Below are 16,839 nucleotides of genomic sequence, written 5' to 3'. Positions count from 1 at the left end.
CATGCCATTGCCTCCTGGCTAGTCAGCCCCAACACACAGGCTGTTTTCTGCAGTGCAGGGGTAAGATCTGTTCCACCCAACGCTCATGGGAAAATGGTGCTGGAACAAAAGAAGGAGAGACTCACGTTGGGCAGGCAAAACCTACCGCTATGGTGTAATAGTGCCCTCCTGACAGCTCATTGGTGGTAAGGATTGAGTGGGAGAATACACACAAAAAGAGCTGTGTGTAATTAGATATTGTCTCCTGAGGCTGTTTTTGATGGTGTCCTCTTTTTCCCATCTCCAAATTCAGCCTACTTGATAATAATGTGTTTTGAACTTTTAAAAATTATTTAGCAAGATGGGAGAGCTAGTAACGTTCATGCGAGAATCCAGATTTCTGACTGTGCTTGTAAAGGTGACAGAACCCCATTATGGGATTCTTCTTTACCAGAAGCAGGCACTGCCCAGCCTACCCTCACCTGGCCTCGGGTGACATCTGGGATCCTCTTCATGTCTTTAGTATTGCCACATTCTCTTGTAAATTAAAGAAGGAAGAAACTGTCCATCCACTTGGAAGAAAAGAAGATTGAATGCTTAACCTCTGACTTAAGGAAAACTGATACATCACTTTCCAGATTCCATAGAGCGAGGAGGGATGCCTCAGTGCAAATCCACCCGTGCAGACCTCACCTCAGTTTTGACCAGCGGTGTTATGTTCTTTAAAGGTGTCACACTGCCCTCTGGTGCTCAACAGGCTAAAATGTAATATCTCATGTGGCCACTATTCTTTCTATATTCTCTGAATAATCAAGGTGAGAGAGTGAGAGAGGGAGAGGGAGGGAGGAGGGAGGAAGGGGGGGTGGAGAGAGAGAGAGAGAGAGAGAGAGAGAGAGAGAGAGAGAGATCATTCTATCTTAAAAATCACTTTTAAAATGTCAGAGGTTTTTAAGCCCTTGAGGGGCAGAATTTGTCAGCAGGACCCTGGGAGACACTCAGCTACTCAGCACTTCCAGCGCTTGGGAGAATGTGGAAACCACTAACAGCTTCCAAAAGATTAATACTCCTCAATAAAATGGGTCCCCTGAAGAAGCAACAAGACCCAGGCATGCAGTCTTACAGGGCCTTCTTTGAGAGTATGCGTAAAATCTTTAAACCAAAGGAAAATAACAAAGGATGCATCACATAATGAAACAGTGACCACCTAGAACCCACACCAGGGTCAGATCCTACTTTAATGGGATCTAAAGTATATATAATTCGGAGGGCCCTTTAAAAAAAAAGCCTAAAACATATCTACCTTTGCAATTTTATATAAACCATGAAGAGCCTTGTAGGCTCTAGCAGAAGCTTCTGGCCTCTAAGTAAGTAAGGGCCCCTGAGAGTTAAATTTCATAGTTTCAGAGAAATTGGCCTCGGATACCAAGGTATCGTTTCACTGCAGCTTCAGGACTTTTCCTTGAGCGTTGTAATTCGCAGAGCCTTAATAAATTAGGGAACACAGACACACTCAATAAGATGGTAGCCTTTTTTGTGTTCTTTATATCCTCTGACTGTTGAAAATTGATCGTCTTTGAACCATTCGAGCCAAATGAAAGAAAATCAGTTTGTTTATACAGAAACAACTTTAATGACTTCAGTTGTATGTAGAAGAATTATAGAAGATCAGATGCTTCCGGGAGTCTAGAGGAGATGGTGAAAGAATTAGTGTAACTATTTTAAAAGGCTGAATCCTGACACTTGGTCTTTATGTTCAGCTCACTCCCTGGAGAGGACAGATTGTGTTCACTGATCACTTGTAAAAATCTAGATGTTAATCACTAAGATTACAAGCCAGTCCAAATGGGAAAAAATCACCTAGTTTTCACAAAGAAGAGGTTTCTAAGATGCAGAGACAGAGAAGCAGCGATCAGACTGTCAAACCTCAGAGGGAAAGTAGGGGAGGGTGGGGGTTAGGGGGAGAGATCAACCAAAGGACTTGTGTGCATGCATATAAGCCCAATCAATGGACACAGACAACAGTGGGGTGAGAGCATGAGTGGGGGGGGGGTTGGGGATTAATGGGGGGATGAGCACACACATGTAATACCTTAATCAATAAAGAAATTAAAGATTGAAAAAATAATAATAAATGGAATTATATAATATATATAAAAAAGAAGAGGTTTCTATTACCCAGAGCAGAAGACGACATTTTTTGGATACTAAACATAAGAAATAAGTTTTTTTAGAGCCTGGACGGTGTTGCTCAATGGTTGAGCTTTGACCTATGAACCAGGAGATCATGGTTCAATTCCCAGGTAGTGCACATGCCCAGGTTGTGGGCTCAATCCCCAGTGTGGGGCTTGTGGGGGGCAGCTGATCAATGAGTCTCTCTCATCATTGATGTTTCTATATCTCTGTCCCTCTCCTTTTCTCTCTGAAATCAATAAAAAATATAAAATAATTAATAATAATAAAAGCATAATATGCTCATTAGACCAGATGTCCAGAAGGACATTCTTCTGTCCTTCCAGACAAAGCTGGGGCTATGAGGTGAGCCCGGGTCCTGGGTGCCAGAGGGAAGCTGGTGCCGGCAACCGAGGGAAGGAAGGCCTACTCTTGCACGAATTTCGTGCATCAGGCCTCTAGTAAAGTAATAAAATAAAAAGTTTCCTTAGATGAAATCTCAAGCAGCCACTTAATCATACATTACTTTAATTTTCTGAGTAGTACATAATGCTCACAGATATTTTTTCTTCTCCATTTCTTTATTTATCAAACATTCTCTATGTCTGTAAAATCCGTGACCACAGGGCTCTTGCCTATATTGTCCCAGAGCAGGGCCACTGCATCGTCCAGAACCCAGGGCTGACCCTGGCACAGAACAGTCCTCCACAGTGCTGTCCTGAATGAACGAGCAAGTGTTCTGTCAGCCTGTGCATTATTTTCATTTGAAATATAAGATGAGAAATGGAAAGATTTTGTGTTCCATAGATCAAAGTACATTTACATGAGCAGAGCAGTTTCACTTTGATGGATGACTTTTTCTGACTCAGTTGATACTTGTGGACTGATTGAGCTTAGTCATGTCTGTGAAAGTCAAACCAGTAAAACAGAGAGACAGTCGGGTCTTCTGATTTCTGTGCCACATTCTGTGTGTGCCATTTCCCCGGCTCCAAAGCCACTTCCTTCAGACTCCTTGTGCTGTCTAAGTCTGTGTGCTGTGACAGTGTGTGTGCTGTTTATTATTATTATTATTATTATTATTATTTTTGTAGCATTCAGCGAGCATGGCGCGAGTACCTGCAGCGGCAGGACCCCCTGGAGAAGAGGTGCCCGTCCCCGCCCTCCGTGTCCTCGGATAAGCTGAGCAGCTCCGTCAGCATGAACACCTTCTCCGACAGCAGCACACCCGTGAGTGCCATTTTCCTTTCCATGGTCTGACCGGCCAGGCCAATCCCCTGATCACCAGGGCTTTGGCTCCAAGAGAGCAATCTTGGGATGTGAGCAGGTGGCTTGTGATTGGAGGACGTCCATTGCTTATTTGCTGAATGTGAACCTACGGTGAGGGTTTGCTGTCACCAAATGAAGACATGATTCATAAACACAGAGTGAACTCTATCAACTCTGAGGGAAGTGATGCCTTGGACATCAACCTAAAGTACTCCTTTATATGTTTGCCTTCCTCTATTACCAAGAGTACCTTCCTTTTCTTTATAACAGCATGCTCCATTTAGTCTGTGCCTTTGGTGGTGTTTGGTGGTGCTAATATCATAGGAGATTAGTTTGGTTGTAAAGATCATAAAGAGAACTTTTACAGAAAGTATTGAAAAGGATTACAAACTCAGAGGTTACAACTTGAATGCCTGCAGGGGCCAGGTAAGTAACCCGTGTGACTGATGGGGGCCAAGTGTGAAGGACACAGGCCTGCCCTGAATGGCAGCCCGTGGAGCTCCTGGAAGTGGGTTGCTGTGTAGGGATACAGGATGGCTCTTGTCAAAAGTCATCTTCTTTCTTCAGGGGAGACCAGAAATCCAGAATTTTAAATGTCGGCAACAAGAAAATTTAAAACATATCTAGACCGTGTCTGCAGACCACACTTGCTCCAAGGGCCACCCGTTTAAGATCCCTGGGTACAGAGTTAAGGAGTGGAACAACCTGCTGGAAGTCTCTATTTAAACAACGACCACAACCAAATGTGGTAGGAAATAAATGATTAGGTGGTTATAATGTAGAGTTTTGCAGATTTAGCCGTTGTCATAATTTATGAATAGTCACTGGAATACTGGAAGAGGGTAGGAAGAAAAATGAAGTAACTATCCAAGGATATTATTTTTAAAGAAATATTCCTTAACAACTTTGTAATCCTGTTATTTGTCAAAAGGCTTCCCAACAACCAAAATAATGTAGTCACATTGGGAGCACGCAAAGGTTACTTCGAAATGTTTTCAGATGATTGCATTGTGTATCCTTTAATGAACAGTTTTATCTAGTTGTTGATTCTAAAGAGAGAGCAGTAAGTTGAGTTTATAGCTGTGCAAATAACAGTGGCAGAAAATCTATTTTTAGCTGTCAGCAGAAATTGAATACTTAGTGAATCGGCACTTTTTAAGAGAGTTTTTTGGGGGAATGAATGGTCTTAGTTGCCCTTAGTATATCACTAGAGGGCGCGCATGAACCACATTGGAAAATGGTTGAGTTCAGTAAAGTTTATATTTAAGTCTTGATTTGAGAGTGAAAAACAGTGTGAAAATTGAGTGTTTGGGATACCTTCTCTGTGCAGGCCAATAGCAGGTGAAAGTTAAAAGGCTTTTAAGACTCTATGTGAATGATGGACACTGAATCTCAGAAATCAGTGCCTGTGGGTTTAAGTTTGTGTTTGCTCTCTGTGCACTCCCACCTTGGCTAAGCCTGTCACAAACAGATGCACTCCCTCTAATAACCAGCTGACCTGGATGACTCCCTGTGCTGAGCAGAGAATGAAGCCTTTCACATACTTCTGCTCCGATTGTTTTGGTTACGCACAATGGTTAATATAGATTTAGAATAGTTCTGCTTGTCCTGCTGGTGTGGCTCAGTGGTCGAGCATCAACCTATGAACCAGGAGGTCACAATTCAATTCCCAGTCAGGGCACATGCCCGGGTTGCAGGCTCGATCCTTAGTGTGGGGCGTGCAGGAGGCAGCCGATCCATGATTCTCTCTCATCATTGATGTTTCTATCTCTCTCTCCCTGTCCCTTCCGCTCTGAAGTCAATAAAAATATATTTAAATAAAAAGAATAGTTCTGCTCTACAACATATATCAACAGTAATGTTTCAGTATGAGCTCCCAAATTCATCATCTTGATAAGAGCGGAGCCCTTACTAAATGCAGGATACTTTGCCCTGGCTGGTGTGGCTCAGTTGGTTGGGCATTGTTCCGTGTACCCCGTCGGTCACCTGCCCAGGTTTTGGGCTCAATCCCCAGTGAGGGGCTTGTGAGAGGCAGCCAGTCGATGTTTCGTTCTCACATTAATGTTTCTCTCTCTCTCTCTCTCTCTCTCTCTCTCTCTCTCTCTCTCTCTCTTCCCCCCCCCTCTCTAAAAATCTTTTTAAAAAATACCAGATACTTTACTAATGCTTTCTGTGGATTATTTCATTTAATCCTCTCAATGACCATATGAATAATTATTATCTCCATTTTACAGATGATGAAAATGAGACTTAGAGATATAATTAACTTGCTCTGGGCTACGCATCTGACTGGAGCCCACACGCTGCACTATTCTATCATACTGTGCCACTTGAAAAAAAGACTGTTTAGACATGGTCAAGCATTGGAAGAGACAATCAGTTAATGAATTTTAAAGATTATTTTACAATTTAATAGGTATAAACAGTGAATTAAATAATTGAAAAGAGAATCCTTGCTTGATTTTATAAATTGCCTAATTTAATGCTCTTTGATTAAAACCTCAAGCCTCAGCTGCTCAATGCCAAATTGAAAGAGCAACAGGAGGGAAGATAATATTAAGTATTATTAGCAATTTGCATATTAAGTACCATTATACCACAATGTATCATGCGGTAACAGAAAAATTTGTTTTTAGAAATAGCAATTTTGAGCCTGGCCTGTGTGGCTCAGGTGATTGAGCGTCGACCTATGAACCAGGAGGTCACATTTTGATACCAATTAGGGCACACGCCTGGGTTGTGGGCTCGATGCCCAGTAGGGGGCATGCAGGAGGCAGCCAATCAATGGTTCTCATCATTGATGTTTCTTTCTCCTTCCCTCTCAACTTCCTCTCTGAAATCATTTCTTTTTTAAGAAAAGGAACATGGTATCTATTTTAAAAAAGAAATAGCAATTTTGAATAATAACTGTTACCACAGGTATCAAAATGAGAAAAAAGTAATTAAAAATAAAAAAAACACTAAAAATATTGTGATTGCACCGAGGAGAACAGTGGAAAATGCTTTGTGTTCTTTTTATTAATCAATTTCATATGACCAAACACTTATCCTTTTAGTTCCCAGCTCTGAGAAATCTGTAATTTGCCTCATAGGATATCATAGAAAGAAAGTATAGTATGATATATTCTAAACTAGATTGGTAACCTTTTCACAAATAATTAGCCTACTCCTGCAGATAAATCCAGAAAAATCTTTGAATTGTTTGGAGACATTCTCAGTCCCATTTGGCTTGGATTGGCTCCATCTACCTCAGCCTTTCTTCCTGGCGATGCCCACTTTCTGCCATTGGTTCCCCATATTTTATGGTCTGGCCTGTAGGGACCAGTGTGGCTCATTGAGTCAGGCCCTAGACCACCTGACTTAAAATAGCAGCTCTCTGCTATTTTTGTGAGTCTAAGACATAACACCTGACAGGTCCCTTTTCGTCGGCAAACTGGAAATAACAACCACCTCAGAGATGGGTTAGAGTCACTGTGAAGATTAAATGGCACTACATATGTAAAACAAGACACATGATGCTTCTCCATAAATGTTAGCCCATTCTGAATCTGCTCTTGGAAAACACTCCATGTGTTCAAAATGCTGAGGAACAGTTGTGAAGAACAGAGGTGGAATTTTTAACTTGATTCCAACTGGGGAGGCACAGTGCCTGTTTCTGATTCACCAAATGAATCTGTGAAAATCAAATTATCCCATAGAATATGAGTATATATGTACATACATACACACACACACATATGATGTGTATTCACAATGTGTATGTATATTATGAGATTGGAGCTGCACATTATAAAAGTAATAAATTAAGCATTTATTTTAGTGTTGCTCCTTTTAAAGACTAATTTTCAAGATCCAAAGGTAAAACCAGGTACAAATCCGTTTGCCTTTAAATGAGTGGCCTCTTCTGAGAGGCCACACCTGTATACTTAGTAAAAGCAAGCCTAGATCATTTTCCTCCCTTCTGACCTGAGGAAGAAGACATGGGAGGATCTGCAGCAAGGTGGGGAGAATGGGGCTACTTGGCCTCACCTCTCAGGCAAATCAGTGTAGGAAGTGCCATTCCAGTAGCTGCACACCCCAGCCTCCAGGTCTTGCTGCTCTCCTGTTTAGGAAGAATTGCAGTTCTGAGCAGGTTCAAGGGCAGTGGTTTGGGCCAGTTGAAGACCCCATTACCTGGAAAGAAGGCTGTAGAGCCCTCATATCGATGGCACTGATTGAGTGGCCCTGGCTTTTAGCAAGAGTAGCTGGGTAGTTAGCATGGGGCATCCAGGTGGCCCACCAAACCTTCCCAAGTATACTACCAAGAGCCAGCACTGCCCATCTGCCAAATGTGCTTGTGAATCTACATTCAAACTCCTTCATTAGCCTTCAAGTTTTATTTCCTTTTTTTTTTTTTTGAGATTTACAATTTCCAGGCTTTAAACACATCAGGAAAACTCTAGTGACTGAAGGGAGAAAGTATTTTTACAAAGTCGCACTTGTTTTTTGGGGGAACTCAGGCCCTAAAAGGAAATCCCTGGTACCTGTTCCAATATAATCTTGAAAGCTATAAAGTTATAGAGAATGTAAGCCTTGTGCTACCTAATATTTAGTAACCTAGATTTTCCAGGTCACAGCCAAGTTATAGTATTATGCCCAGCTATTGTTATAAACTTAAGCCCCATGAGTTCTAGTGTCTGAGCACCCCAATTCTCAGACCCCTGAATAGCAAATTCTTTGTTAGTCTATTTGTCTTAAATTTTGGTTCAAGGAATGCAGTATAGAATCATATGTGGAACAGAACTGGATCTATTTTTCTTTGAACCAGGCACTTACAGAACCAATGTTTTCTCTTCACAAGTCTTAGAAATGATATTATGTGACATATAATTATATATAACAGTTTGAATGAATATATGTATGTATAAAAATATCTTTACATCACAGACACTCTTCTTTTTATGTCTTTGAATATGAGTGATAGTATACATTTATTTTCATAATTATCCTTTTAACTTAATGATTGGAGGACATTTTTCTTGATAGGTTTAAAAATGAGCATTTTTTGAGACACTGCTAATATTGAGCATTTCCAGGGTTCAGAATGTTATACAAAATTGACAATTTGCTATTTGATATCTGACTTGTTCATCTATAATAATATAATAAATCCTCCTTAGCAGCCTCAGAGTTACTGACCTGTGAGTATAGATTCAAAAACCTAGGCATTAAGTGCCCCATTTTGATAGAGAGAATGGAGAAAGAACTTGTTCTCTTTGTAGTTTACCTCAAGTCCAGTGTCCACATTTGTCCTCACGTGAGTCCTGTCTTTATTCTGCAGCTTAGATGAGATACAGTATTGAACCCCTAGTTTAGACCCAGAGTGCACCCTCTGTTACAAAATCCACTTTCATTGTTACAAATCGGCATGATACCCATTAGGTGGGCATGAAAGATGCTTTAGGATCCAAGGAGAAACTGGATGGGGTGGAACTGGAAAGCTTATTGCAGGAGTGGGCAACCTTTTTGTGGGTGCTTGACAAAACCAGCAAAATCTCTGACTCAAAATTCTTCTGCGTGCCAACCCTAATTTTTTGAGTACATGTTACACCTACTTGATATCTCTTAAGGTGTACGTATGTGAAGAACCTTGAAGAAATAATAAAATTCATTCGAGCGACAAAAACACAGTATATGATGATGAAAAATACATTTATTTTTTAATGTATACATGTACACTGATAGTCCAACAGAAAACTTTATAACTCCGTATGATATTATCAGTGGGACTTTTGCTGCTGCATCACTGATGACAGAGATTTTACATCAGGTTTATATTTCATGACCTTCAGAGATATGCACGAGCTACTACTTTCATCTGTCAGGCTACTCCTATTATGTGACTTAACAAAATTCATCACTGAGAACAAAGATTCACAGTTGTAAATGGAAGATTATAAGAGAGGGTTTCGCGTGCCAGCAGAAGTTACTGGTGTGCCATATTTGACACGTGTGCCAGGAGTTGCCCACCCCTGGCTTATTGGCATAAGGCTCTTTTAAACTTTATTTTTTTAAAATAAGACATCTTGCCCTAGCTGGTTTGTCTCAGTGGATAGAGTATCAGCCTGCAGCCCGAAGGGTCCCTGGTTCGATTCTGGTCAAGGGCATATGCCAGGTTGTGGGCTCGATCCCCAGTAGGGGGCGTGCAGGAGGCAGCCTATCAGTGATTCTCATCATTGTTGTTTCTCTCCCTCCCTCTCCCTTCCTCTCTGAAATCAATAAAGATACATTTAAAAATTAAAACTAAAAAAATAAAAAATAAGACATATTTGTGTGAAGGGGGCAGAGGAGGCATGGTTATTCACATCCCTGAGTTGGGTCTTTATTATTTACTCACTCATTCAACAAATATCGGAGCTGGGCAGTTGCTAAGCAATAGAGGCACAATGATCATCCAAATACATACAACCTTTACCCTTGCAGAATTTACATAATTCCCCAGCCATGGTTGGAAATTCTCATAAATGCACTGATAACTTATAGGAAATACTCGATATTTTACTGATCAATTGTATAGAAGCTTTAGGTATTAACAAAAACTTGACTGCTGAAACATCTTCTAGAGCAGAATTTCCCAGCATGTGGTAGTTGGAATAGTAGTTTCATAGGATACTTATGGATGGCAATTGGGGGAAGGGTGAAGTAAACCAATTTATTTATTTCAGGACTTCTTAGAGCAGTGGTTCTCAACCTTGGCTGCACATTAGAATCACCTGGGAATCTTTTTAAAATCCTGATTTCTGGGCCTCACCCTCCGGAAATTCTGTTTCTTTGTTATGGGGTGAGGCCACAACATTAGTAACAAAGAAACAGAATTTCTGGAGGATGAAGCCCAGAAATCAGGATTTTAAAAAGATTCCCAGGTGATTCTAATGGGCAGCAAAGGTTGAGAACCACTGTCTTAGAGCCTTCTAGTTAACAAACATTTCCAATCTGCAGGAAGGGTATTTTGATTTTATGTTTTTCCAAGCTTCTCGGACCATGAAACTCATTAAGAGTCACACCTTACTGAACTATTGATCCATGGAAACTTCAGGAAACACTATCCTACAGTTAATAGTTGTTGAGGAAAATTCCAAGTGTTAGAGGTTTTTTTTTTTTTTTTTTTTTTTTTATTAAATGACTCAATAATATATATGAGCTGAACAATGTATTTGGAATTGCAATTTTAACATAGGACATCTCCTTTTTATAGGCCTGTATCATAGAGCTGTATTATGCAAGTGAAAATTTATTAAGTTATATCATGTATAAAACTTGTTACAGCAACTGGCTAGTGGGTAAATAAAGACCAAGTCTTGGCAACAGAATAACAATGTTAGAATATGGGCTTTTAGGGAGTCAATAAGTAACTGTTTTTAGCTTCTTAATTTCAGAACTTATTTTGAAAGACAAGAGATTTAGACAAAGTGATATCAAAATCTCAGTTTTATTTTCTGTCAAAGCTGGATTTGAGGGAATAACTCTGACTTGTGGCTCCAGTGGGCTTCCTACCACTAAACTTTGGATTTAGGGAAGCCTACCCATCATAGGACACACTTGAACACTGCCGGCCACCCCCACAGATCTTGTGCAGGGAGGTGGATCCCACAGAAAAATGGAGGGAGAATAATCCTGGGCTGCTGAGTTCCTTTGCCTAATCCTTCAACCAGTTAACTCCTTCCGCCTTCATGGAGAGCATTAAAGGGTGGAAATCAGAGACTGGGAGTATTTAGGAAAGTGCTTCCTCCTAGAAACCTGATGAGATGGGAAGATGAGAGCCACCCCCCACCCCTCGACTAGATGCTTCATGTAGCAACAATCGGCCTTTTATCATGACAAATGTCATAAATATTTTTACTGATTTGGATTTTTATATGATTGTATACAATGTAATATATTAATGACTGCAGTGTTTTCCAAACAAGAATTACTTTGGGAACTTAAAAATGCTGATTCCAGAACCACAACAGATGTATTGCATCAGAATTATCTGGGAAGAGGACTGGGATTCTGTATTTTTAAAAATATTCTAGGCAACCTTCCCATTGTGAAGGCATAGAAAACACTGATCTATAGAAATTGCAAAAAACATCAGCTTTAGTAAGGAAACTTGCATGACCAGAAGCTTTTGGTGGTCAATATTTTTCAAGATTTAATTTTGAGGTTTTAGCATTGCATACCTATAGTTTCAGGAGGTGCGGAGGCAAAATTCTCCCGATCTAATTCTGAAACAATTACTGTTGTTTTAATAGAATTTTCTCAGTGGCAGAGTTTGTATAGAAATTCAGTTTTCTCTTCCTCAGATTTTTCATTCTTGATAAAATAAAAACTTGGCAGAGTACTACGCTTTTCAAGGAAGGTATCTGTTGTTTGATCCATTTCAAGGTGTTTTTTTCAAGATACCAACAGCACTTTATTTTTTCTTTTCAACATCCTGTTCTGCAGTTTCCTTGACTCTTTTTGCCCAGATGCCAAAGAGCTGGGCATTGGTGCAGGCCATGCAATGACTGGCGAATGCCTTGAAGTTTTCCTCCTCCTCTGTGATGATGCTGGCTTTCTCCTTCTTGTAGACGTTCCATATGGGCACGACTAGTCCGATCAGCTGGGTGGCCAACCTGAGTTCTTCAGTAGCACTGTCTCCCTTCTTGGGGCCGAGGGCTTCCTGAGGAAGAGCATGAGTCGGAGCGGTACTCCTTCAGCCACTGCAGGTTAGCCTGCAGGGACTCAGTGGACTTGTTCCACTTCTTCAGATCCACTGAGATCCCAATGACCTGGGCCACCTTTTCGTGGAGGCCGAAACCTCTTGGTGTGGTACCTCGTCGTGGGCAATCTCACTCTGGGGCATCTCACTAAGGAGCATTTCACTATGGGCCAGAAGATGGGTCCAGACACAGGGCATTTTGGTTTTTATGAAAAGGGGATGCATTCAATAAACACTGCTTACATTAAAGTTATTCTTCTCTTTGACTATCAGGATTATTGAGAATTGGCATGATGGAAATTAGATGATTTAACTATTAGCTGACAGGAATGTCAGCTATGACTAAAAAGCCTAAATTATGATGTGTCATACATAGCTGAGAAAGATAAAAGAAATACATTACACAGAATGGAAATGGGCATTTGTCATTATTACACATCCTACAATGTTATATATATTATTTTATAGGAAGCTATTACTTTACATGTACAGATTGGTTACAATGTAGTTAAAATTTTAATTGTTACTTTATTCAGAGCTAGAAAACATCTAAAAATAATGAGTTAAAGAAAGTTTTCTACCAACATTTGAAAACATACATTTTTCAGAGATAGTAAGATTTCTTAACATCTATAAAACATTTTTTTAAGTTCCATTAAGTAAAATGTTGTCAGGAGTTGAAGACAGTTGCCTTCATTTTTATTTTGTAATCTTTATGGATTGATTTTTAAAAGAGTAAGTTGTTTTTAACCTGCTAAAAATTCTGTCATGTTTTAGAAGCAGATTCTATGTTTCTACAATTCCTCTAGTTCCCTAAACAGCTCCGTGGGGGAAAACTCCTTCCTCACTGTATTCACCATGAGTTACTTACATTATTCATTTCCTAAAGCAGAGCCAGAGCTGATCTTAAGTTAGACAGAGACTCTGCTGCATATGTGAGCAATCAATTGATTTTCTCTTCATGGCACTGTATTGATAGGGTTAAGTATATTGATAGAAGACTGTGCTATTTAATACAAGTAGATTTTCAAGAAAATCACTATGCCAAGCACTCCCTGGAAGGACTTCATCTACATACAGCAGCAACTGTGACCTGCTTTAGAGATGACATCATTGGGTGTTGTGTGGCTCCTTACACATTTCAGCCTCAGAAGGAGATAATCTGTGAAAGCCACAAGAGCCTGATTTCTGCTGCGACAGTCTTCAGCAGACAGGAGCCGGGCTGGAGGGACGCATATCTGTTTACATGGTGTGTGCAGTGGCTTGTGGAATTCTGAGCTTTATTTCATTTCTTATCAAAAAGTGCATGTTATGATAGGATGAAGCGAATTGGCTGCTTTGGACTAATGGGAGCTCGTTTTCTGCATGAAGATCAAGAACTTTTCTGGAATCCTCTGTTCTCTGAGTAGCCTTGTATTCTGTATGTGTTTTTTCAATTTGAAGAACACTGACAAAAATCAGCAAACTCCAGCTCCCAAGAGCTCTCTCTCTCTCTCTTTTGTCAATACTTGAAGATTTCTGCCCCAGAATCTTTGAGCTGCCTGAGCGTCGAGGTTGATAACTGAAGGGCAAAACCTCTCCTTTGTAGTATGTGTTACAGAAAATTTTCAGATACCTTTACTTGCTAACACAGGCGGCCGGCCCTCTATGGATTTCTTTCAAAGCTGGTTCCAATAAACTCTTTCCTCTCAAATGGGCAAGAGTAACTGTTCAGCACCATGGAGAGGTCTGGACAGCATGTGAGGACGTGGGACTGTGGCCACAGCAAGCAGTCGGACAGTGTAAGTTTTACAAACACCTGTCACCTACTTTAGGTGAATAGTATTTTTACAGATAGAGAGGAAACTCCAAAGTCTAAGCAAGCCAGGCTAAATTTAAGCTCTAAAACGTGATGGCCTTCATTAGATTTTAAATTCAGGATTAACCATTTAAAATATTATATTAGAAAGTGTTAGTACAGTAATTTGAAAAATTACTTTCTCATTGTATATGTTGGTATGTGGATGCTTGGTGCTTTGAATTTTGAGTATCTGAGTTTTTGTTTTAATTCACCACAAAGTAATTGCCTTGCAATTGCTTTGGAAATAGCATTTTCACATACCCATTAAATAGTTTGAAATGTAGAGATTGTTGCCCTTGGTAAACACAAGGCTCTCTTTTAGAAAGTAGTTTCTGATTTTTTCTCATTGGGAAGGACAGTTTTAAACTTTCTAACTGCTGATCATACTTTCAGTTACCAAAGGAGAAAATGTCTAGGTATTCTAATGTCGGGACACATAGAGAATATTTGATGACTTATGAAATTATAAATTTACTGATATACAATATATAAACTACAGACTATACTAAGTGGTAAGGATAGATCTTTTTATAAAATTATTAGATATGGGCCACTGCAGAAGGACTTGTAGGAATCATTGAAAATATGTAATTAGTTTCAAAAGAGTCCAATTTAATTATTCAAACCAGAAATTTAAAAAATGGTTTATTCAAAAACCTTTTAACACTCTCTTTAAAACTGTCAAAAGTGTAATTTCATGATATCACCCAGACAATGAAGAAAGATACTTTGAATTGCTATCATGAATGCCCCCAGTAGATATTTTAATTAACTATTCAAATTTGTCTAAGAGAATATAGTGTCATAAAAATAATTTGACAAATTATTATCTTTTCTCAAGCCTGTTGTGGGGTTTGGAACATTTATTTATGCTGAACCATTTATTTTAAAGTCTAATTAAGCTATCTTTTTATATTATTATAATATGTAATTTATTTCCTTCAATAGTTCTCCTCATATGTACAAACCAATAATAATATGTAATTTACTTAGCTAAACCCCTAATTCTTTATATAAAATTATAATGAATTCTTTCTATTATATAGGATTTCCAAGTGAATTTGCTGCTGCTTCTTAACTCTTCAATAATTTGGCATTTGTTTTTTGGGTAAATTTTGTCTGGAGTGTAAAATTTTGGAGGAAGTGACTTAATTTAAATTTGAGTTCTTGTTATACATTTTTGTCAGCTTTGCTTAATAGATCCACTGATGATTTCTTTAATTGATGTTAATATTTAAAAGAACTCTGTTTTTGAAAAGAGTGAAAGGTAGATTTATTATTCCAATTCTTTTTGTTTAATTTCCCCAAATTTTATAATTATGCTTTGATTTTTACATATGAATAAGTAGCGCTTTTCACATACTGTTGAGTGCACTTCTCTGATTTTAAAACTTTGATTGTTCTTTTATGATAAACTGTCTCCATTCCCTGCGGGTGGTGGACTTTGGACAAATCATTCTGGTTGATTAGACTGTAGCATTCTAATTTAGAGGATTTGCAGCTTATGTGATAAGATGCATCTGCTTTATATTCTGAAATGGGGTAAATGCACTTGATTCAGAAATTTATTCTCTAGCAATCTTTGTCTCTGTCACCGTCTCTCAAAGATGTGATTCATTTATGATACTATCAGAAGTGTAATGTTTTATATTTCTTGTTTTTCCACACATATTTTAGTGATGTATCTATAACACCAAACAATCTAAAATAACATTGTGCAGTTGAGATATGGTTGTCTATGTATTTATTTAACCAAAAATTGTTGCTGTATGACAGACCACAAACATGTTTTGGTTTGATGGCCTTTTAATCATTGTTGAAATCATCTGAACAATAGAAAAATATCCAGAACTATTTATGTGAGCAATTCACATTTCTTTTCTTTCTTTTTTTCCCCCTATAACAGTCTGGTGGTAGCAGATGTGCATGAACAATCTTAAATTTAGTTGAGTGACATTTTGCTTTTCTTGCCAATGTAAAAATGTGCTCATGGATCTCTTTTGTGTGCGTGGTCCATACACCCTTGCAAAGGTTTTAGAACCTTTGGCTACAAGGGATTTAAGGGCATATTTAGTTAATGAAAACCACCCTATTGAGGATGCTTTTCAGGGTTGCTGAACATAGAGGGAACTGATTGACAGGTGTGATTCTTACTACGGATTTCAACCTTTCTTGACACTAAGAGAGATACGCTTGTTTGGGGAATAGTTTTTACATCTGAGATACTCACAGACTCATTTCTGCTGCATTGGCCCCACCACAGCTTCCTACCAGAAGCAGCTCTTCTAGCTACAGTTCCCGCAGGACCAGGTTCAGGAGGGTAGAGACCAAAAGTGGAATGTGTTGTAGGAAGGTCCCAAAGAGTAGATTCTCCGAGGGAAATGGGGATTCTTTGGATTATTTCAGTGAAGCAGGACCCCTGTTGGTTCCAATGGATTCTAAGCTTGTTTTAGTGAGTTTCTAGCATTATGAGCATTATGGGTAGGGCTCAGTTGACATCAGGTGAGCAAGGGCAGTTCTCCAACTTCTTAAAGAATCATCTTGGGTTGATGCTTCTGCACAGAGATTTCCATCAAGTGATTGCTGTCCTCTGTCGTCATGTTTTACTGTCAGTGTCCCTTCCCTCTCTGAATTGTACTCCCAAGGGACAGTCCTACTTTACAGTGCATGTGGGTCCTAAATGGATATGACCTAACTGATTGAAGAATTATATTAAATATTACTAGAAACTGTGGCGTAAGCTGAACTGTTTCAGAGAACTGAAAAGAGCTTAAAGACTTTCCAAGGAAGACTTCAAAATAGTTGGAATATCTTCCAGAAAGATATAAGTCTGCATATCATGCTTTTCTCCATTTAACTAGTC

At 39.2% G+C, this 16,839-nt stretch overlaps 1 protein-coding gene and 1 pseudogene across 1 annotated transcript in view; one reads left to right on the top strand and one right to left on the bottom strand.

Moving 5' to 3' along the window:
- The window catches only part of IQCJ (IQ motif containing J), a 166,459-nt gene extending 150,041 nt beyond the window's left edge, over window positions 1–16,418 (top strand). Inside the window, exons 5-7 of the mRNA XM_023755176.1 lie at window positions 3,240–3,375; window positions 4,834–4,838; window positions 16,388–16,418. Of these exons, the coding sequence (XP_023610944.1) occupies window positions 3,240–3,375; window positions 4,834–4,838; window positions 16,388–16,418 (172 nt within the window). The remainder of the gene's footprint in view (window positions 1–3,239; window positions 3,376–4,833; window positions 4,839–16,387) is intronic.
- LOC102442358 lies at window positions 11,849–16,214 on the bottom strand (annotated as a pseudogene).
- Window positions 16,419–16,839: the final 421 nt, after the last annotated feature.

This window comes from Myotis lucifugus, unplaced genomic scaffold (genome assembly GCF_000147115.1).
Source record: "Myotis lucifugus unplaced genomic scaffold, Myoluc2.0 scaffold_70, whole genome shotgun sequence".
In the NCBI taxonomy this organism is placed as follows: domain Eukaryota; kingdom Metazoa; phylum Chordata; class Mammalia; order Chiroptera; family Vespertilionidae; genus Myotis; species Myotis lucifugus.
Note: the sequence above shows the minus strand (reverse complement) of the source record. Positions and strands in the feature narration are given on the sequence as shown.